The following is a 21,936-nucleotide window of genomic DNA, read 5'->3' as shown; positions in this document are numbered from 1 at the left end:
CCCAAGAAACTAGGGAGCTTTAGAAAGGTCATGGTTGCCCAGGAGATAAGATAATTTAGGGATGATCTAGAATCTTAAACATGTGGGAACATCCATATTTTTTGCTTGACTTTCAACATGTAACTCTCTTTCCTTTTGAAGATATTTGAAATGATGGATGCCAAGGCTAGACAAGATTGCATTAAAGAAATAGACCTTTTGAAGGTAAGAATTTCTCCAGACCTTTGATGATTATCTGGGAATGGAAAAGATTATTGTTTTATGGTGTAACTTGAGAAAAGTGGTGTGTGGTTAGAGGCCCTTGAAGCAATCTATGATCTCCCACTATTGTACTTAACTCCTCCTTTTTTGGATGGTGTGTGTGTGTGTGTGTTGCAGAATGGCAATAGAGAGTTATCTTTAAGATTTGTATGCTTTTGATAGAGGGAGCATAATTTTTTTCTTTTGTACTGAAATGATCCCCTTTCTGTGTCAGTGTAGAGTTGAGGAGATGTGCTTCTTCCATACTTTTCTTTCCTTGGAAGAAGGCATGAGACTCTATTCTGGCTCTAAACCAGTATTTGGACTCCATGCAGCTTCATTGCTAGATTAGCCATAAGATGAGATTACATCAGAGCTGTTCTGTGTGAGCTGGTAAACGTATAGTGAGGAAAGAGCAAAGAATGCCAAACCAAACAAAGTGAAGATAATCAGTAATGCCTTTGGGTGTTGTAGCGCTCTATACAAAACAAGGCTTGAGTGAAGGTGGAGGGGAAGAGTCTCCCATATGGTACTAGATATATTCAGAACATTATGTCCACACATGTTAGAATCAAGGAGAAGTGAAATCAAAACCCTCAGAATGACAGGGGAATTGAGATGGTCAATTATCATCCCTACTGTATAAGATGTCCAGAGGCAACTGCAGATCTCCCTGTGCCAAGCTTACCAGGGAGCCAGATGTTAAGTTGTGAATGCTATATTAGCTGGGCTGTGAAGACAAAAATGAGGAAAGATGATACACTGGAATAATTAGCACTTTCTTCTCTGGTTCCCTGTGTATTTTCTGAAGGCATTTTCCTTCCTTTTCTGGCTTCACCTGCATTCCCTAGCATTGTCCTTGTTTGGCCAAGGTTCCCCTGCACGAAGTGGGAGTTAGGCTAGAACCTGACACTTCAAGGCATTGCAGAATGATGATTTTTGAACTATGAAAAGAACAAGCGCAATGTGTGTCTTATTTTGAGTTAAATAATTTACACCCTATTTTTTCTGCATATATTTCCAAAGCAGTTTAATGTCTACAGCTTCCTATTATTTTTCACTCGGGTATTAGGAAAGCTTGTGGACAGGCGATGGGTTAAGTTGCTGGGATGCTGCCAGGTTTCGCAAAGAAGGAGTCTAAACTGAATTGAGAGAGTGCTTACACAAAGATCTAGGTAGTGCTAGTGGAATTTACCAGAGCAGCATGAAGATAAATTGGTCCATGACAGTAGTAGTAATAGTAATAGTAGTAGTAGTAGTAGTAGTAATAATAGCAATAGTAATAGTAATAGTAATAATTTATTATTTATACCCTGCCCACCTGGCTGGGTTTCCCCAGCCAGTCTGGGCGGCTTCCAACAAAATATTAAAATAAAATAGTGCATCAAGCATTAAAAGCTTCCCTAAACAGGGCTGCCTTCAGATGTCTTTTAAAAGTCTGATAGTTGTTCTTCTCTTTGACATCTGGTGGGAGGGCGTTCCACAGGGCGGGTGCCACTACCAAGAAGGCCCTCTGCCTGGTTCCCTGTAACTTGGCTTCTCGCAGGGAGGGAACCGCCAGAAGGCCCTCGGAGCTGGACCTGAGTGTCCGGGCAGAATGATGGGGGTGGAGACGCTCCTTCAGGTATACTGGGCTGAGGCCATTTAGGGCTTTAAAGGTCAGCACCAACACTTTGAATTATGCTTGGAAACATTCTGGGAGCCAATGTAGGTCTTTCAAGACCGGTGTTATGTAGTCTCGGCAGCCGCTCCCAGTCACCAGTCTAGCTGCCGCATTCTGGATTAGTTGTAGTTTCCAGGTCACCTTCAAAGGTAGCCCCATGTAGAGCACAGTAGTCCAAGCGGCAGTAGTCCAAGCGGGAGATAACCAGAGCATGCACCACTTTGGCGAGACAGTGGGCAGGCAGGTAGGGTCTCAGCCTGTGTATCAGATGGAGCTGGTAGACAGCTGCCCTGGACACAGAATTGACCTTTGCCTCCATGGACAGCTGTGAGTCCAGAATGACTCCTAGGCTGCGCACCTGGTCCTCCAGGGGCACAGTTACCCCATTCAGGGCCAGTAGTGAATGGAATGGAATAGACCCGGCATAGTTGGAGGCACATGGGAGTCAGAGGGATTCAGGTTGTGAGAAGGAGGCCGGCAATCTCTGAGCACTGGCATCTGTAGAAACAGTGTGCTGTGGAGCTGTATGGCACAGGCAGCTAGTTCCTGTTGTGTAGGACCAATGGGATGACTTGTCATTGCTCTCCAATCCTGGCTCATCATTTCTTGAGCTTGGAATTGAGAGGTCAGCTTGGCCTGAGGAAGGCATTTCTGGTGGATGGAAGTTGCTGTGCTAGCAAGACACCCACTTGATCTGCAGCATCCTTTTCTTCAATACCCAAGACTCCTGGTACCAAATTTGATAATTTTTCTTCTCTAGAATCCCTGACAAGGACTTGGTTTGTGGTACTTGACTTGCAGGACACTGGTGGATTTGCAGCTGTCTACAAACTTGTTTTACTGCGTAGTACACTTTGTTGGAAAGCATTGTGAAAAATTACAGACAGCAGTCACTGCTGGTCAAACACTTGCATGCATGCTGCTCAAAGCATGGTAGAAAGTCAGTTTGATAAATAATATTGCGTTGCAAAGGCATGAGGGATCTATTAGTAGTTGTTGCCTATCGGGCATTCCTTTCAAATGTATCCAAGTTTTTGATTGAAAGTTCCAACCAAATCTGACAGATTTTGCCCAAGATGTATATAATTCAGCTCTGAAGAGATGAACATACCACAGCAAAGATCTAAATGTCAACTTGAGATGCAGTTTTTAATGACATGATGCAGGTCAGCGTTTTTTGATAATTTGGTTCAGGTGCCAGATTTTTCCCACAGAGTCTATGAGGGCAGAGTTGTTCAAGGATTTGTTTAGAGGCAAGGGGACTGCTTCAGTCTGTCTGTCAGCATCAGCAATTGGAATGCGCTTTGATCGGTCCTGCGCAGCTAATAACATGTCAAATAAATATCTGCAACTCATTTCTTGTTAATTGATGGCTCCCTGGACAATTGCTCTTACAAATATATACACACTGAAGGCTGTTTTGCTATGCTGTACAAAAGCAGAGGTAGGGATAATGTATACTTATGCAAAAATTTCATACTTGTACAGTTTATCCAAGAGAAAACAAGTTAGCTTATGTTCTGCAGTCTTTGGGATGTATTGCAGGGTTGCTCTATGGAAACGAGTAAAGTTCTACCATTAACTCCCAACTAGACTCTGCCCTGAGACACAGAAAACACACACACACACACACACACACACACACACACACACACAGCTCTGAAGTGTGCTTTGAAACTTCAGTTTTTCATCTGTACAATTAAACAAGTTGGGTATTATTTGGTTTGCTTTATTTGCTGCTGTTTCAGGAAATGCCTCTCTCTTTGAATACAGGCCCCATCAGATAGAGATAGTTAGGCTTACAAGAAGAGCAGTCATATTTATGAATGTTAGGTAAAGGTAAAGGTACCCCTGCCCGTACGGGCCAGTCGTGTCTGACTCTGGGGTTACGGGCCCATCTCACTTAAGAGGCCGGGGGCCAGCGCTGTCCGAAGACACTTCCGGGTCACGTGGCCAGAGTGACAAGCTGCATCTGGCAAGCCAGCGCAGCACACGGAAACGCCGTTTACCTTCCCGCTAGTAAGTGGTCCCTATTTATCTACTTGCACCCGGGGGTGCTTTCGAACTGCTAGGTTGGCAGGTGCTGGGACCGAGCAATGGGAGCGCACCCCGCCGTGGGGATTCGAACCGCCGACCTTACGATCAGCAAGTCCGAGGCGCTGAGGTTTTACCCACAGCGCCACCCGCGTCCCTTTATGAATGTTACTTATGGTAATATATAAAGTTGCAGCTTTTGTCACACATGAAGAAACATATTTTTCAGTTGTTTAAAAGGAAATATACCATTTTTAAGTGTTCAGTCATTACAATAGATAGAGCCATTCTGATATAATCTAAACATATTGGTGAGAAAGGGTGAAGACCTCATCTCAGTGAAGTAGTAAGCCTGTGGCTCATGTCTGGGGTATGTGGGTGTGTGGGTGGTTCAGAGAGGTGTACATTAATCTGTTTTGGTCTGTAAGCTTGCCTTGTAGCCACCTCTCCTTCTGGGAATGTTATCCCTGCAAGGCTCTTCATTCTGTGTCCCTCGATTCCACCTCTTCACGCACCAAGCCTGTATTTACATTTTCTATGCATTGTACTTAGAACAAGATTGTCATTTACAGAACAGAAGAAGCAAGGGCTGCGTTAATTACTGTGTTACAACATATTGTTTTGTATTTGGAGACAGGGGAGAAGAAATTTAGATAGCTCAGTTGGTAGAGCATGAGATTCTTAACCTCGGGGTTGTGGGTTCAAGCCTCACCCTGGGCAAAGTATTCCTGCATTGCAGGGGGTTGGAGTAGATGACCTTTGTGGTCCCTCCCTTCCAACTTTACAATATTCTACGATTCCGTGAAAAAATAACCAGTTTTAAGTTTTGCATTAAACTTCTATGCTTACTACGTTAATCAAGGAAACCTTAGTCATTGTGAATTAGTCCTATAAAAAGTCGTGGCTGTGGGGGTGGGGTGGGTGAATGTGGAGCACTTTCTGAACAGCCAGGAGAGTAAAAGCAGCTAGTAATGTGGCTCTAAACATCAGCTGGCCTGCCAGCATCACTCTGTCCCGTTAGTGGCCACTTGCATTTTTGCATGCCTGTCACTGACAGCGTTGCTCTGCATATACATCAGGCATTTGCTTCCATCAAACTTTTCAGCAGCATTTACAAAATGAGAGGATAGCAGTCGTCTGAGCCAGAGTGTTTATGTGCATTAGAGGATGAAGCTGGAGTGAAGGTTCTGCAGGTTTCCCCCCCCCCCATGTCAAAAGGCAGAAATTTCAAACAACCCTATTAGTATACAAATGCACTCGCTGGCATTGTTTCTTGTGGGTGCAGGAATTCCAGATAAATGTGGTACTTGGAAAGAACATGAGTCTGAGCAGGGAGCTCTGGAGGCAGAGTTTGGTCCTGAATGCCTGGATGGGAAAGCTGCATTTAATGAAGCACACAATAGCGGGAGACATAATAAGGAGCTGGCCAGAATTGTGACTGGAAAGGAAGGCACTTGGGTGCATAAGACGGCACTTAAAGTGTTCTTGGTAAAATTGTAGTTTCATAGCTGCTCAGTGAGGATTTATTTTAGTCCTTCATTTTCTGGGCAGTATCCAAAAGGTCAGAACTTGCCTTTTTGGTTTGATTTAACATTGTGATGCTGCTTTATAACAAGCAGGTTCATAAAAGTTAACAGCAAAAATAACAACAAATAGAAATTCAAAGCTAGAACCAATTTCCATTAAAAAATATTAACAGCAACGTTAATGTAATATCAGTCAACAGTATATAAATATTAACAGATTTATTTATCTGTTTTAGAAAAGGCAAATAATATTCCAATCAACATAATCATTTCCAATTGTTTATGCAACTGACTCTCCAATTCCTCTGTGGTTGCTGTTTGACTGGGGCACATGAAATAAGCATTGTGAGGTCCTCATACACCCACAAAACCTCCTTGTTTGTCATGTCCACATTAAGCCTACAAGATGTAGGTGAGAAATGTTTTTTGGTGTTCATTTTAGTCCAAATTGATCATATTCTGGAGATGATTGTTCCTCATTTTTAGTATGAGTGTGATGCTACACTTATTTTTTTTAATAATGATTACCGTATTTTTTGCTCTATAAGACTCACTTTTTCCCTCCTAAAAAGTAAGGGGAAATGTGTGGGCGTCTTATGGAGTGAATGCAGGCTGCACAGCTATCCCAGAAGCCAGAACAGCAAGAGGGATTACTGCTTTCACTGCGCAGCAATCCCTCTTGCTGTTCTGGCTTCTGGGATTCAGAATACTTTCCCCCCTTGTTTTCCTCCTCCAAAAACTAGGTGCGTCTTGTGGTCTGGTGCGTCTTATAGAGCGAAAAATACGGTACTAGCTTGTTGTAGTGAAGGACACTCAAGACAACATACAGAAACAAAAACCGTATCAAGCTGCAATTGTTGTTGTTGTTTTTGTTGTTGTTGCTATTATTATTATTATTATTTAATTATTTTTTCATATTTTGAAAAAGAAAACATACTTTTTTAAACACACACATACATATACACACAGACCTATACACTTATTTTCACAAAACCATATTCATGTCAATACCTTTATGGGGTTCCCTGAACCCCAGGACTTCCTCCCACCCCTCCCCCGGCTTCCAGAATTCTTCCCCTTTTAACTGCCTCTAATTACTTTATCTAACTTTGTTATACTCCATTTTTATCCTTTGTTAATTTAAATTACAAGCATTATGTGAGTCCTGCTAATGTTTTTAAACTCTTACAGTGTTCTTTAATGTATTCAATAAAGTTTACCATTCTCTACTGAGGTAATTTGTATGTTATGTCCCACATCTTTTGCTCAATGAATCATTACAGATTTTACTTCCGCATCTTTTGTTTTCTACTCCAGCCCCAATTTATACATTCTTGACAGAAATTTTTCATTATTTTCCAACAGTTCTCTCTGCAATCTTGAAAATTCTTTACCAAAACCAGCTCCTTTATCCAGCCTAAAATGTCATTTAATTGATGGTATCGGAGCCAATCAGTTAACAAGTGTCTTATATCTTCAATTTTTTTTTACATTCAATTGATTTTCTTCCTCCTCAATTAACAATTCTCTATATGTTGCCCATACCTTTTCCATATTAGTTATTTTTCCTGACAACACTTCTAATGGTGATAGCCACCATGGGGTTTTGTTCTCTCATAGGTTCTTGTATTTTTCTCATGCAGCATAAATTGACTTTCTGATAAGATGGTTTAAAAATCCCTCATGGATTTCCCCCTAACTTTGAGGGGGTTGGTGACACTGAGAAGTCCACCACCAGACTCTTGCCTTCCCTGCTTCATTCACACCTGTGAGCCATTATTACACACTGGTGTTCTGTACATTCATATAGTGATTGTCCTTCTACTCTGTCTATTTGCAGCAATTGAACCACCCCAACATAATCAAGTATTTGGATTCATTTATTGAGGACAATGAACTTAACATTGTATTGGAACTGGCAGATGCAGGTGACCTCTCTCAGATGATTAAGGTAAGGAGAAGCCTTGTTCTTGAGGCTACACAGTTACTTTGCTAAAGTAAAGTAAAGCTTTCAAAATTGGAATCAAGGGCACATGGGGAAATGGAGCACTTAAAAGTCAGCACAGGGTGGTGCATTTGTCATATAAGAAACTAGAAAAAACTTCCCCATTTCTGTTACTGACTTCTAGCAGGAAGCAGCTTGAGGGCCGAGCAGCCAAGTGCCCTTTTCCCAGCCTCGGATCAGAGTTATAACTTGCTATAATCTTAATAATTTGGGCCAATGCTAGTGAATTAATTTATAAAGTATTAAAAACCACTGGATCACAAAGCTCTCTAAGTTTCGTACATCATAAAATAGTAGATGCAGCCAGCTGTAATTCACAGAACAATTAAATATGCATAAAATAATTATCAAAACACTGATAAGAATCAATGAAATGTTTAACAACGAGTATAGGTAACTAATTTGTATGCCTGGGTAAAAAAGGTAAAAGATAAAGGACCTCTGGACGCTTAAGTCCAGTCAAAGGCGACTATGGGGTTCAGTGCTCACCTCGCTTGTCAGGCCAAGGGAACCGGCGTTTGTCCACAGACAGCTTTCCAGGTCATGTGGCCAGCAGGACTAAACCACTCTGGCACAACGGGACACTGTGATGGAAGCCAGAGTGCACGGAAACACCGTTTACCTTCCTGCCCGAGATAAAAAAAAAAAAGGTGTCCAGCAGGTTTCTGAAATGTTACAGCCAAAGTGTCTGAGTGTCTGCCTCATGTCTATTGGCAGAGAGTTCTAAGGCACAGGCGCCGCCATGCCAAAACATTGGCTCCTTGCAAATGAATGAAGATTAAGCGGCACTTAGAAGAGGGCAAGTTCTGCAGGTTGAAGCAGTCAAATAAGTAAATATGGGGCAAGGTGATTTCTCAAGGAAAACTGGTTCCAAGCACCATGGACTTTATATAGCCATAGTAAAACCTTGGACTTGGCCTAGTAACAAATTGGCAGCCATTAAACTATGAAAGGCAGTTACCCTCTTTGACCACATAACTTTTTCTGTACTGATATTCAGTTGATGGGCACTTCTAATTCTTAGGCAGCTACTGAAAGCTTTTCCAATGGCTCTTGATCTTCTTTGCTTTCTTTGCTTTTAGGCCTGAGACTTCAGGGGGGGGGGTTCTTTCCCTGTGCTGTTCTCGGGAATCCTTGTGTGGTGGAACCTGCTTCAGCTCAGCTGTTGTCACCTGGTTTTCAATCGTTTCTTACATGTTAATCTGGAGACAGGCATTCCCTGTGAGAACAGATGTAGCCGCTCATATTTCCCCCCGTTTTGCCGCCACTGATCTGACATTATCATAAATGATCATTTTAGAAAGCTCACCACATGCCAAGAAAACCCCAGATTATATTGAATGAATGAATCTCTGTTTGCATCAGCCATAGCAATAAAACAACAATACGATATACAAAGAATAGAAATAAAAAGTCAATTAGATAAAATACATTTTCGGGTTTTGAATCAATAGTCAAATAGTGGATCTTATTCTGATTGCCCCAGCTAAAAGCCTTGCCACCTTTGCTGTCACCTGCTCATCTTGATCTGCCAAGAGTAAGGGCAGTGTGGCCGTGGCTGGGTGACCTGGAATGGACAATAAAAGAGGAGTGATAACCTCATTCCTCAAGTCTTTATAAAGAGTGCAAGCCAGAAGGGCATGCACCACCGATTCGGTACTGCCATCTCCATAGGGATGCCATCTCCACAGTACTGCCATCTCCAAATAAGCGTTTTTCGTGTGGAATCTGTTGGAATTGTCCCTCCAGTACAGCCAAGGGCAAGACATTCAATCTTGCGAGAGTAAAAGCGCGTCTATATTTTAGAATTGCTAGGTTATGCAGATAGAGTGCCAGAGAGTCAAAGGTGGAAAATAGTCATACTATGGGCAAAATTTCCTTATTGTGGCCAAGTTGTTTTGACGCTCAGTAGGCGCTGACAAGTTAGACTGTTTGCTTTACTAAAACCCAAAGTGAGTAATTGTGGTGGTGATAACCCACAAGAGTGAAGTTTTTGATAGACAATTTTAGTCCAGGGGCTCTTGTGACAATCTTACAGCACTAGGGATATTAGACCAGGGGGATTTGAGTTTAGGCGAAGCCAATAGTTAAGTGTCCTACGCCAGATCCATAATTCTACCGAGGGAAGATTAGCCTCTAGCTGCAATGAGGTGTTTGGGACACAGGGTGGTACAGAGAAAATTTGCCTTAAGAACTTTGATTGGACAGCTTCCGTAGATCCAAGGGAAGTGCCTGTCCAAATCTGAGCCCCATGCAATAACTGTGCTAGGGGTTTAGCTTGGAACATGAAGAAGCATGTCAGAATTTTGGTGCTTTCGGACGCTTTTTCTTTTGCAAATTTCTGGTGTGCTCCCCATGACCCTGTAGACTGGGAAATAAGGCCAAGATATTTGAAAGCTTTGACCTGTTCAGTTAGCTGGTTGTCCATGCACCATCTATAGTTTCTGGTGAAAACCATGGCTTTGGTTTTCTTGTAATTCACGGTCAGCTATTCTCTCTGGCAGTATCCTGAAAATGTTCTCATAGGTCTTTTTAGGCCTACTTTTGTTTGGGATAGAAGAACCGCATCATCTGCATATAATCGAATTAAGATGGGTTTTGTGGCCAATTTAGGGGCATGATACAGCTTATGAATTGATGAAGGCTGCGTAAAGCACACCATGTGGTTTCTTAGCATACTTGTCTCTGAGATGTGCTAGGACAAAGCAATGATCTAGGGTGGATCTGCCCTGCCTAAATCCTGCTTGCTCTTCAGCAATAATAACCTCATCATCTGTCCTGATGGCTAGTTTGCTATAGAGGGGCTTTCCAGCTTATAATTTTATAACCACGCTTGGGCAAAGTCAGGTCAGTTCCACTAATATAATAATAATGAGCAGCAACCGTATGGGATGCCGCACATGCACAGTCTGTACAGGATGCCTCACATGCGCACTCCGTACGGGCTGCTGCTTGCATGTTGCCACTTGTACGGAGTCCGTACGGGCTTTCACTTGCAGGACGACTGTGCAGGTTGCTGAACCAGTGGCATCCCGTACAGACTGCGCATGTGTGGCATCCCATACGGAGTGAGCATGCGCACCAGCCCATACAGTCGCTGTGCAAGAGGCAGCCTGTATGGAAGCCTGTATGGATGGTGCACGAGAGCGGCAGCCCACACGGACACCGCATGAGCTGTGCCCATATGGACTGCGCGCGCATTCAGCCGATCTACCACCTGGGGAGGCAGGGGCCATCTTATCAACCGGCAAAGAGTGGCACCTGGGGTGGCCCATCCCCTCTGCCCCACACTTCATTCACCCCTGGGCGCCTCAAGGTCCATAAATAAATAAACCTGGAAAAATGAAGATTAACTTCAACCAGAGCCAGGGCCTTTTCAACTCTGGCTCCGGCCTGGTGGAACGCTCTGCCTCATGAGACCAGGGCCCTGCAGGATCTGATTTCTTTCCGCAGGGCCTGTAAGACAGAGTTGTTCCGCCTGGCCTTTGGCTTGGAGCCAATTTGATTCCCCCCCCTCTTTCTTTTTTCTTTTCCTTCTCCTCCTGCGATGAGGCTACATTTTAATGTTTTAATATTTTAATGTTTCAATATTTTAATGTTGTATTTTAATTTTGTTTCTAAGTTGTAATCATTCAACTTGTTTTTATTACTGCTTGTAAGCTGCCCTGAGCCCGGCCTTGGCTGGGGAGGGTGGGGTATAAATAAAAATTATTATTATTATTATTATTATTATTATACCCCGCCTATCCGGCTGGGCTTCCCCAGCCACTCTGGGCAGCTTCCAACAAAATATTTAAATACAGTAATGCATCAAACATGAAAAGCTTCCCTAAACAGGGCTTCCTTCAGATGTCTTCTAAAAGTCTGGTGGTAATTGTTCTCTTTGATATCTGGTGGGAGGGCCTTCTACAGGGTGGGTGCTACTACCGAGAAGGCCCTCTGCCTGGTTCCCTGTAACTTGGCTTCCTGCAGGGAGGGAACTGCTAGAAGGCCCTCGGCACTGGATCTCAGTGTCTGGGCAAAATGATGGGGGTGGAGACGCTCCTTCAGGAATACTGGGCCCTTTAGGGCTTTAAAGGTCAACACTGACACTTTGAATTCTGCTCAGAAACGTACTGAGAGCCAATATAGGTCTTTCAAGACTGATGTTATGTGGTTTTGGTGGCCTCCCCCAGTCACCAGTCTAGCCGCTTCATTCTGGATTAGTTGTAGTTTCCGCATCACCTTCAAAGGTAGCCCCACATAGAGCGCATTGCAGTAGCCCAAAACTAGAGCATGCACCACTCCGGCGAGACAGTCTGAGGGCAGGTAGGGTCTCAGCCGTTCATCAAGGATATAAGACCAGGCTCTTAGATACCACTTGGGTTTAGAATGTCTGATTCTGTGAGAATTTATAGAGAATTTCTCAAGGCTCTGATCCGAGTGAGGCATGTATTGATTATTTTGCTGTTCTGCTGGTCTTCCCTGCAGACTTAAGAGCCCTGCCCACGCAGTGCAGTACAACATCTCTGTTTTGAGTTGGCTTTCGGTGACCCGAGCAAGTCCCAAGGTTCATGTTAGCACAATGTTTTCTTCATATAATCCGTTCCAAGATTCTGAGACGATGCGATCTAAAAGAACTCTTGGTGTGGCCAAGTCAGTGCTTTGCATGGAAGCATTTTCTGTTTTGGGGGGCAGTGCTGTGTTTACTGTCCGGAGATCAGCCTACACTCCAGTAGGACCCTGGCAGGAACACATGCCCGACTGGCATTTTCCCTCCCTCCTGGTGGATCGTTCGGGAGCTTCAAAAGCTTTCTTCTGCCCGAACATCACGGCGACCGATGCCAACCAACACCGGCACACTTGGGGATCCGCAGAGTTTGCGCAACTTGCGTGACAGACCTCAGCAACTCAGCATTTTGGCTAATCTACTTTATTTACATCTAAACACACACGGAGCACTGCAACATGGCTCCCTCTCTCTCTAGCATCAGACAGCAAAGAGAAAAAGGAAAAAGGACAATAGTCCCACTTCACGGAACACAGTAACACAAACTTCCTGTTTCTGTTACTTCCCACTCTGTGGAGTCAAAACATACACCGTCATGTGATAGACAACAATCCCATGACTGCAATCGCGGAGCAGGAATTCTAACTGGCGGGCAATGGCTTATTTTGGACTTGGGCTTCTTACCTTTACATTTCTGAAATTTATTTCTTTATATACCACCTTTTCCTTGTTAAGTTGTTCAAAGTGATGTACATGGTTCTCTCATCCCCGTTTAATCCTCACAAATACCCTGTGAAGTAGGCTTGGCTGAGGGACAGTGACTGGCCCAAGGTCACCCAGGGAGCTTCATGGCTGAATTGGGATTTGAACCCTAGTCCAACACGCTGACCCCTCTAATCAGTACACCACACTGGTCTAATATTTGTCTGCTCATAATTTCAGGACTCACTGTCAGGAAGGGTGAACAGTTCACAGAACATGAATATGTGTAAAAGAATTTTAACATGGGCAGGGAGAATAAGAAAAGAGAGCTTAATGTGGAAAATAGCATAATGGGCTCTTCATTATTATCAGCAGGACGTGAGCTCCGTCTGCTGTCGTGATTCTGGGTTATTGATTATTTCCTTTCCTTCATGGAGCTCAAGGTGGTGTTCATATTTCACCTCATCTCCATTTTCTCCTCACAACAACCCTGCGAGGTAGGTTAGACTGAGAGTGAATGACTGTACAGTGGTACCTCGGGTTAAGAACTTAATTCGTTCCGGAGGTCCATTCTTAACCTGAAACTGTTCTTAACCTGAGGCACCACTTTAGCTAATGGGGCCTCCCGCCACACCACGCGATTTCTGTTCTCATCCTGAAGCAAAATTCTTAACCCCAGGTACTACTTCCGGGTTAGTGGAGTCTGTAACCTGAAGCTTCTGTAACCCAAGGTACCACTGTACCAGGTTCACCCAGTCAGCTTCATAGCTAAGTGGGGATTTGAAACCTGGTCTTCCACGTTCAAGTCCAGTCTTCTAACCACTACACCAAATGACTCCCAGTAAGTACAGTCATACCTCGGGTTACAGCCGCTTCAGGTAGCATTTTTTTGGGTTGTGCACCCGCCGAAACCTAGAAGTACCGGAATGGGTTAATTCTGGGATTTTGGCAGCCGCGCATGTGCAGAAGCGCTAAATCACGCCTTGAGCTGAAGTGCCGAATTGCAACCCGCGCGTGCGCAGACGCACCGCTGCAGGTTGTGAACGCTGTGGGTTGCGAACCTGCTTCCCGCACGGATCACGTTCACAACCCGAGCATCCACTGTACGTGGCTTTACAGTCCTTCATGGTTTGCATACTTCCAGTGTGTCCACTGAGTTTCAACCTGGTGAATACTTTCATGTTTGAAGGGGAGGTGGGTGTCTGAACACATGGAAATAAATGTTGTGGGACTAAAGTGGACCACAGCTCTCTGGTGTGTAACTACTCTGCGGTGTGTGCGTTTCTGTGCTCACCCTTTCAGCTGTTATGTTTCCGGACTCAGTTCCCATGACTGTCTTTTTCCTATTTAAACCGAATCCAAGTACAGTGGACCCTCTGGATACGGATTTAATTCATTCCAGGGGTCTGTGCGCACCCCGAAAAATCCATAACCAGAGGCGCTGCTTCTGCGCATGATAGAGCGCTTCTGCGCATGTGTGAGCGGCGAACCCTGGAAAAATACTTCCAGGTTTGCCACTTTTGCAACCCGAAAATTACGTATCCAGAGAGGTACGTAATCCGAGGGTCCACTGTATTGAGACAGAATTGTTGGGAAACAAAGTCACTTCCCTGTCCTTTCAGAGAAATAGTAGAATAGCTGCAACAATGCTTAGAAGGCGAGGAGTGGTTTAAAACACACCCAAGCACCACCACCCCTCAGGCTCCCTCTTTGCCATGTCCCTGTTGCCTACATTATTTATGAGGCATTGTGGAGCTGATGTAACTGAGGGTTGCTAGCAGTACAACTCACTGGAGAATTTTTGGCTTTCTGTGAAATGTCAGGGAAATCTTATTGGACATGGCATTTAAGAAGGTTGCTAATTGTGGCCTAGTGTCTCCTCCCTTAAATACTTCAACAAGAAAGAAGTATTATCAAGTAAATAACACTTCAGCCCTGCGCTGCTCTTCAGCGTCTCACAGAATTTTATTTTTATTTTTATGCTTTATTGGTTTTAAAAGCAAAAACATAGCACAACAAAGAAAAAGTGTATAAAAAATGTAGTACTATATTCAACAAAATGCAATCTGAAAAAGAGTTTGCACTTCTTACATCCACAATTGAGTTAATTCTTCACTAATTCTAGTATGACTTCCTATCACCCCGCTGTGCTTCCTAGGTTTCCTTTCACTACGCACTAAGCATCATCTCTCCAAAATACAGTGGTACCTCAGGTTAAGTACTTAATTCGTTCTGGAGGTCTGTTCTTAACCTGAAACTGTTCTTAACCTGAAGCACCACTTTAGCTAATGGGGCCTCCTGCTGCTGCCACACCGCCGGAGCACGATTTCTGTTCTCATCCTGAAGCAAAGTTCTTAACCCGAGGTACTATTTCTGGGTTAGTGGAGTCTGTAACCTGAAGTGTATGTGACCTGAAGCGTCTGTAACCTGAGGTACCACTGTACTCTTTCATTTTTTCTCTGTAACTATCTCCTAATTCATGCAGAAAATGTGTCCAAATCTGCCACCGAATTTATGTTTTTACAATATATTTAAAAATATTCTCTATATACATTCCACTCTCTATTAAATAGTTGATCTGTGCGGTCTCAGAATCTTGCTGTTAGTCTGGCTAGTTCAGCGTATTCTAACATTTTGCTTAGCCAGTCTAATTTTGTAGGGGCAGAGTCCCCTTTCCATGCTTTCACAATCAAAATTCTAGCCACTACTGTCATGTACTTGAAGATTTTCCTTAGCCTTTTTGGAATCTCATTGTTCATTATGCCTAGTAGGAAGGCTTCAGGCTTCTTTGGGAACGAGCATTTAAACATTTTTTTAAGTTCATTGTAAATTATTTCCCCAAATCCCTAATTTTGGTGCAATTCCACCACGTGGATCATGGTGCCTTGCGCCTCCCCACATCTCCAACAGATGTTTGATCTAGATATACATTTTACCAAGTTTAACAGGTGTTAAGTACCATCTGTAGAGCACCTTCATGCAGTTCTCTTTCAAATTGTAAGAAGCGGTGAGTTTTACATCCTCCCTCTACAACCTCTCCCAGGTTTCCATTTGGATATTGCATCCCAAAGTCCCTAGCCCGCTGCACCATAACAGATTTAACTTCCTCCTCCTTGACCTCCCAGTCAAGAAGGAGGCTATAAATATTGGAGAGCGGGGTTTTTGTGTGTGTGTGTGTGTTTATTAAGTCTTTCTCCAGCCTTGAAATTTCTGTGAAGAGAAGCCTTTTTGTTTGTCCTTTTGGAATGTTTCATTTAGTTGGAAAGTAGCCCAATTTCTTCTCATGGTTTTTTTCTTAATTGAGAATGCCTCTGTCAGGGGCAGCCACCATGGTGCCTTTGGTTCTAGTAGGTCCTTATATTTGGCCCACACTGTGTAAAGTGTGATTTCCTAATCACGTGATTCATAAATCCTTTGTGGATTGCCTCTGTTCCTCTGCCAAAGGTCTCTCCTAGGCCCATGTGTTTAATTTGTGTCTTCATAAAATCCCAGGAGATGTTGTCAAACGCATTTTCAGCATCTACTAACATGAGTACTGCTGGTTTATCACTTATATCTTCCAGGTATTCCAAAATATTGATGACATTCCTGATATTGCTATTTAATTGTCCTCCTGCAGTTATTTTTTAAGTTTATAGTAGTAATAGCTTCATTGCCTTGACGCTAATCGGTGTAATTTAGTTCCTTATTTTCTGGAAAGTTTTACCGCTATTGCCACTCAGGTTTTGAGGCTTCTCACTGGGGGGGAGGGAGAGACCTTTCCCTTTTGCTTTCGCGAATGGAACCAAGGGTCCACTTTTCACGCTGCTGCTGCTTTCTTTGTGGGCTCAAGACACCCTCTTGAGCATTTTGGGGTGTGCGGCGCTCTCACGCTACCCCAAAAAATCCCCCAGTGATCATGCTCATCTCCAGAGAGCTCAAACACATGACCTGCTTCGGGATGTGATCAAACCGGAAGTTGCATCTCACAGAACTTCAGTCTGAAATGCCTGCAAGGAGTCACAGGACTTTCTCATTCACATACTCTTTAATGCTCCAGTGTGGAATAGTCTGTGTTCAAGACAGATGAGTCCCAGGTGTGGCTGCAGTGTGGCACAGAAGCCATAAGAGTGGTTGAGGCTCTCTGGTGAGAGTGTGCATCGTAGAATGTGTATAAATTCCTCCCCTTTTCATTGTAATCCTCAGAGATAAAATGGTAAAGATTGTGTTGTGGCCTAAAACTAACATAGGTGTCAAGTGGAGGTGGGTGTGTGGGTGGGACCTACGGTACTACTCCAAACAGATGCAGTTCCAGATCTGTCCAGAGAAGGAGAGCACAACGGAAACATGGTCTAAAAGATGCAACCAAAGTCTTCAGCTGCATTGGTTTAGGTGGACTGGATGACCATTTCAGCTTCATTCCAGCAATGACATGTACCACTTGGCTTAAAGGTGTATGATTCTTGCAAACAAAGGCTGTACAGTAGACCCACAGCTTACACGTAGTTTACTTTCGCAGTTGCTGCTTTGCGAGGGTGGTGGGGAAATAAATAAATAAATAAATAAATAAATAAATAAATAAATGGAGAACGGGGGAAACAGATGGAAGGGGCCATCTAAGATCTCACAAGATCTCATAAAGGCCCCAGGAGATCTTGTGTCACCCACAGCCTTCCAGTGGCCTCACATGACTTTCCCAGAGGCTGGTAGGGTAGGGATGGTCACATGGGGTCCGCAGTTCCAGGGGGGTTTCCTGACTTTGTGTGTTTTTGCCTTTTGCACTGACCTCCAGAATGTAACCCCTGCATGAGTTTCTGGCCTATTGTGTGTATTATTCTGCTCAGAAAATACAGTATGTTGCTTTCTGCTGAAACGGTGGGAGAAGTTGATAATTAATTCTGAGGATGCTTACACTGTGCAAGGTTGGAATTTGTTAATTGGTCCTGGTGTAGTACCTTGAAAGTCTGATTTTTAAAGTTGATTTCTATTGAGGAGATGAGGAGATTTCACCCCTCCCATATCCAAGAATCTCCTGACGAGTCTGCTGATTCTCCAGAGAGGAGGAGCAGTGTTCTGCTTTCTACTTATTCAGCTCCTGCACCAAGTCAGTCAGTCAGTCAGTCAGTCAGTCAGTCAGTGTGTCGGAGAGAGAGAGAGACTGAGTGTTAGAGATCGTGTGTAGAGATAAGGTTGCTGCTAAGAGCAGCTGCAGACACTCAGTGCAGCATTCATTTATGCTTAGACCTATTTAGCTCTGTATATAGTTTTGTATTATAGCTGTAGTTATAGAATAAAAGAAGATATTCTACAGAGCTGCGCTCCAAGTCGTGTATACACTGCCAGACTCTGCTATACTCTGCTGTGCGACGACTGTATTGTGGAAGTGAATCCGGTGCTCACAACTTTAAGCTGTGAGTCCACAGCACTTTGACCTGGTGGTCTCTGGAAGTGCTACCCAGCTCGCCTAGCCCAGTCGAGGTTGAAGTGCATGAGTCCAGTTGGTGACACTGGCTCAAGGGCGATGCTGACAATACATGTATTAAGGAAATATTTGGCAGTGGTGGAAGTCTTTGGAGTTCAGTGGGTGGAAGGGGGAGTAGGTTCAGAGTCTTGCCTTCGTACCTTCTGCCACTCTGGTCATGTTCAGAGTTCCAATTCCATAGGAAAACAAACATTCAAGAGAGAATGCTGTATAAATTAGGCAGTATAAATACAAAACAGTGTGCAGAATTTGGGATTTCTTGAAATACCATGTTGATATCTGCCTGTCTGTCTGTTTAATTTCTATACCACCTTCATCCGAGGATCACTGCGCAGTTTACAATATAAAAACACAAAAATACATGGCATAGTAACAAACAAGAACAAGTTTTAAAGGCTACAGATTGTGTATTAGCCAAAGGCCTGGGAGGTATAAGTGAGTGCCGCAACTCCATAGTCGCCTTTGACTGGACTTTACTGTCCAGGGATCCTTTACCTTTTTACCTTTTATAAGAGGAATGTTTAGCCTGGTGCCTAAAAATACTGTATTTTTCGCTCTATAAAACGCACCCGACCATAGGACGCACCTAGTTTTAGAGGAGGAGAACAAGAAAAAAAATATTCTCTCCCTCTCTGCGCAGCGCCCCTTCAGCGAAGCGGCAGGAGAAATGGAGCCCCTTCCGTTTCTCCTCCCGCTTCGCTGAAGGGGCGCTGCGCAGAGAGGGAAAGCTGCACAGCGCCTCTCCAGCGAAGCAAAGCCAGGAGAGCAAGAGGGATCAGTGCGCATCAATCCCTCTTGCTCTCCTGACTTCAGGGATAGCCACCCAAAGCCTCCGGAGCGCAGCGGGAATGCTCCCGCTGCACTCTGGAGGCTTCGCGTTGCTTTCGCTGAAGCCATGGAGCCTTCATTCACTCCATAAGACGCACACACATTTCACCTTACTTTTTAGGAGGGGAAAAGTGTGTCTTATTGAGTGAAAAATACAGTAAGCAGAGAAGACGCCAGGCAAGCCTCCTTGGGGAGAGCATTCTGCAAATGAGAAGCCTCCGCAGAAAAGGTCTTTTCTTGTGTTGCCATCCTCTGGACCCCTTGTTGAGGGGGACATGAAGATGGGCCTCAGATGATGACCACAGGATCCGGGTAGGTTCCTATGGGGAGAGTTCGTCCTAGAGGTATTGCGGTCCTGAGCTACAGCATTGTCAGGCATCATTTTTGAACACTCACAGCCTTAGTTACTGCAGTCCATTTGTTTCGATCAGTAGTATGCTACAAGTATGGAATCACAAAATTAGAGTTAGAGTTAGAAGGGATCCCAGGGTCATCTAGCCTGACCCCCTGCAATACAGGAATAGCAACTAATGTAATCTGGCATCTTGTCTGTTTTTGGGCATCCCAACTTTCTGGGGCGTTTTATCCATGTGCAAACTGCTGCAAAAGTGCTTCCATATCTGATATTAGAGGAGCATTCAGTAGCTTGTTTACTTAAGGGAGAATTCTTTTATAATGATGTTTCTGATGAACATCTTCAAGATGCTGGGTTTAAAGATAAAAATAAAAAAACAGCAACACACTCCTAACAAATCCTTTTGTTTCTTAAGGCAAGGCACTCTAGACATTTGTTGTTTTGAGGCATTAAATATGTTCTGCAATGTAATTAACGAGATTAATGCTGATTATAATTGGTGTCCATTCAAAAATGTCAAACCTATTTAAGCATATTTTTCATAATGCTGTTAATTAGTGAATTGCATTGAAGTTTCTATACATAGGCAAGGAGTTAAATGGGAAGCAGAGGCTGAACTACTTTGCCTGATGGTCTTGAGGACAGCAGTAAGGTGGCAGCTGATGAACACATTAGCCATGACTGAGGGAGAGAGAGAGAGATTCAGTGCTGTCTTGTTCATCTTTTTGTTTGTTTTCTCTTCACAGTATTTTAAAAAGCAGAAGCGGCTAATCCCAGAAAGAACGGTTTGGAAATATTTTGTGCAGTTGTGCAGTGCAGTTGAACACATGCACTCCCGCAGGGTGATGCACAGAGGTAACATTAATTCACTCTCTTTTCGCTGAATAATAGTATAATGTTCCAATTAGTAAGCGCCTACATTCAAAAACAATTATGCTGATGTTCAGCCATTGCATGCTTAGAGACAGTGGAGCTTGCAAGATGGATTTCTCCTTGTGCCTGATTGTAAAGCGTTCAGTCTGAGGCGATCAGCAGGATTATGGAGACGAGGTGCCTCCAGTTGCCACAACGGAAATTTGGTAGAAGTGTCACAGCATCTATTTAGAACAGCATTGGAAGCACAATGCCGGGACCAGTGGGCGCAGGGAATGCTAAGCCAAGCTCTTTTCCCTTTCTGAAAGAGAGATGCTTCAGGAAAACACAAATGTGTAACAACAGTTGCTTGTCCTGATGCTGCCCTCAAATTGGTTTTCCCTGCAGTGTAGCAAACACTGCTCTTGTCCTGCTCTTCCAAATTATTTTGCTTCATCACCAAGTTCATGAGGATTTTCCTTTCATCCCACTCCAGGCCCACGAGGCTGTTGTTCCTTTCTCTATTTTACAGATGAGAAAGCAGCACTAGGGAGGCCATCAGTCCTTCCTGGCTATGACGACACCCTCACCAAATACCATACTAATAGTTCTATAATTATGAGGCTGCAGTGGTCTTCCCAGGAACTCGTTCCAATCTGAATGCAAGCAATTGTAACCTGGAAAGAGAAAATATTGTTGCTAATTTTAGTATTTTGTCCAGGTGCATGCTTATTTTTATTGTTATTTTCCTCCAAATGTTCAAAATCCTTAAAAAATAAAATTACCCTTCAAGAGCATAACGGCCCTTTATGCTTTTGCAGTGTTTTAAGCCAGACTCAATTTTCATTTGTTTGTTGTGGGAAAATATGTTTATCCTTCCCCACAAACTTCCTTTCTCCTGGTGTGTAAAATAGACTGGGAAAGCATCAATAACGTGGCTTAGGAAATTCAGTTTTCAAAGTTCTGTACACGCATACCTAGTCACTCATCCTTGGGGAGGAAGTTGTGGGCTGTGATGGAGCCCAAAAAAGCCCTCTTGGGTTGACTTACTTTCTCTCTTCTGTCTTCCAGACATAAAGCCAGCCAATGTGTTCATAACAGCCACTGGAGTTGTGAAACTTGGAGATCTTGGACTGGGCCGCTTCTTTAGCTCTAAAACTACTGCCGCACATTCCTTAGGTAACATCCTTCATGAAATTGTGCCTGAGTGACAGTTACTCAATTCCCCTGACTCAGTCAGAGATTTCTTGGTCACATAGTAGTTGCTGTTTTTTTACCTATTAGTGATTAAATTATATGTTTTATGATCAGCTAAGATGTGCAATATGCTATTCTGCAACATTACCCCTGTCGGCCAGTATTTATTACCTTCTACTTTGAGTGCCTTGCTTTTTGTTTTGTTGGAGATCTGAAACACCATTTAGAAGGTAAATGAATAATTTGCTATGAAAGCTCAAAAAGAAAAAATCTCTTCTTGTTCCTGAATTGTGGAATGGTTGCTGGTGTAATTGCCATTGTTCTTCACAAGGGAATTCTGAAGTCACAGACGGACCTCTGACTGTCTGGTGTGATGCAAGTTTTATAGCAGCCACCTTCAGACACCCGTGGAAAGGACTAGTGACTGTGGCCAAGCAGTAGGCCAGATCCTAACAACTTTCTGTGGCCTCTGGTGGCTCTTCCTTTGTTTACATGACATTCTTCTACAGTTTAAGATCAAATGGTTAAAGGAGCCCGAGCAAGTCTTCTGCATGCGCTAGGCCTGCTTATAAGGAAAAACAGGT

The 21,936-nt window shown here is 43.6% G+C and overlaps 1 protein-coding gene across 3 annotated transcripts in view; it reads left to right on the top strand.

Moving 5' to 3' along the window:
• NEK6 (NIMA related kinase 6) overlaps window positions 1-21,936 on the top strand; it is a 95,182-nt gene that overhangs the window by 48,372 nt on the left and 24,874 nt on the right. For all 3 annotated transcript variants that reach the window (XM_079962203.1, XM_079962202.1, XM_079962204.1), the window contains 4 exons: window positions 142-204; window positions 7,304-7,414; window positions 20,050-20,158; window positions 21,227-21,334. In XM_079962203.1, coding sequence (XP_079818329.1) covers window positions 142-204; window positions 7,304-7,414; window positions 20,050-20,158; window positions 21,227-21,334 — 391 coding nt within the window. The remainder of the gene's footprint in view (window positions 1-141; window positions 205-7,303; window positions 7,415-20,049; window positions 20,159-21,226; window positions 21,335-21,936) is intronic.

The sequence above is a fragment of the Podarcis cretensis genome, assembly GCF_951804945.1.
Source record: "Podarcis cretensis genome assembly, chromosome: Z".
NCBI classification, from domain to species: Eukaryota; Metazoa; Chordata; class Lepidosauria; order Squamata; family Lacertidae; genus Podarcis; species Podarcis cretensis.
Note: the sequence above shows the minus strand (reverse complement) of the source record. Positions and strands in the feature narration are given on the sequence as shown.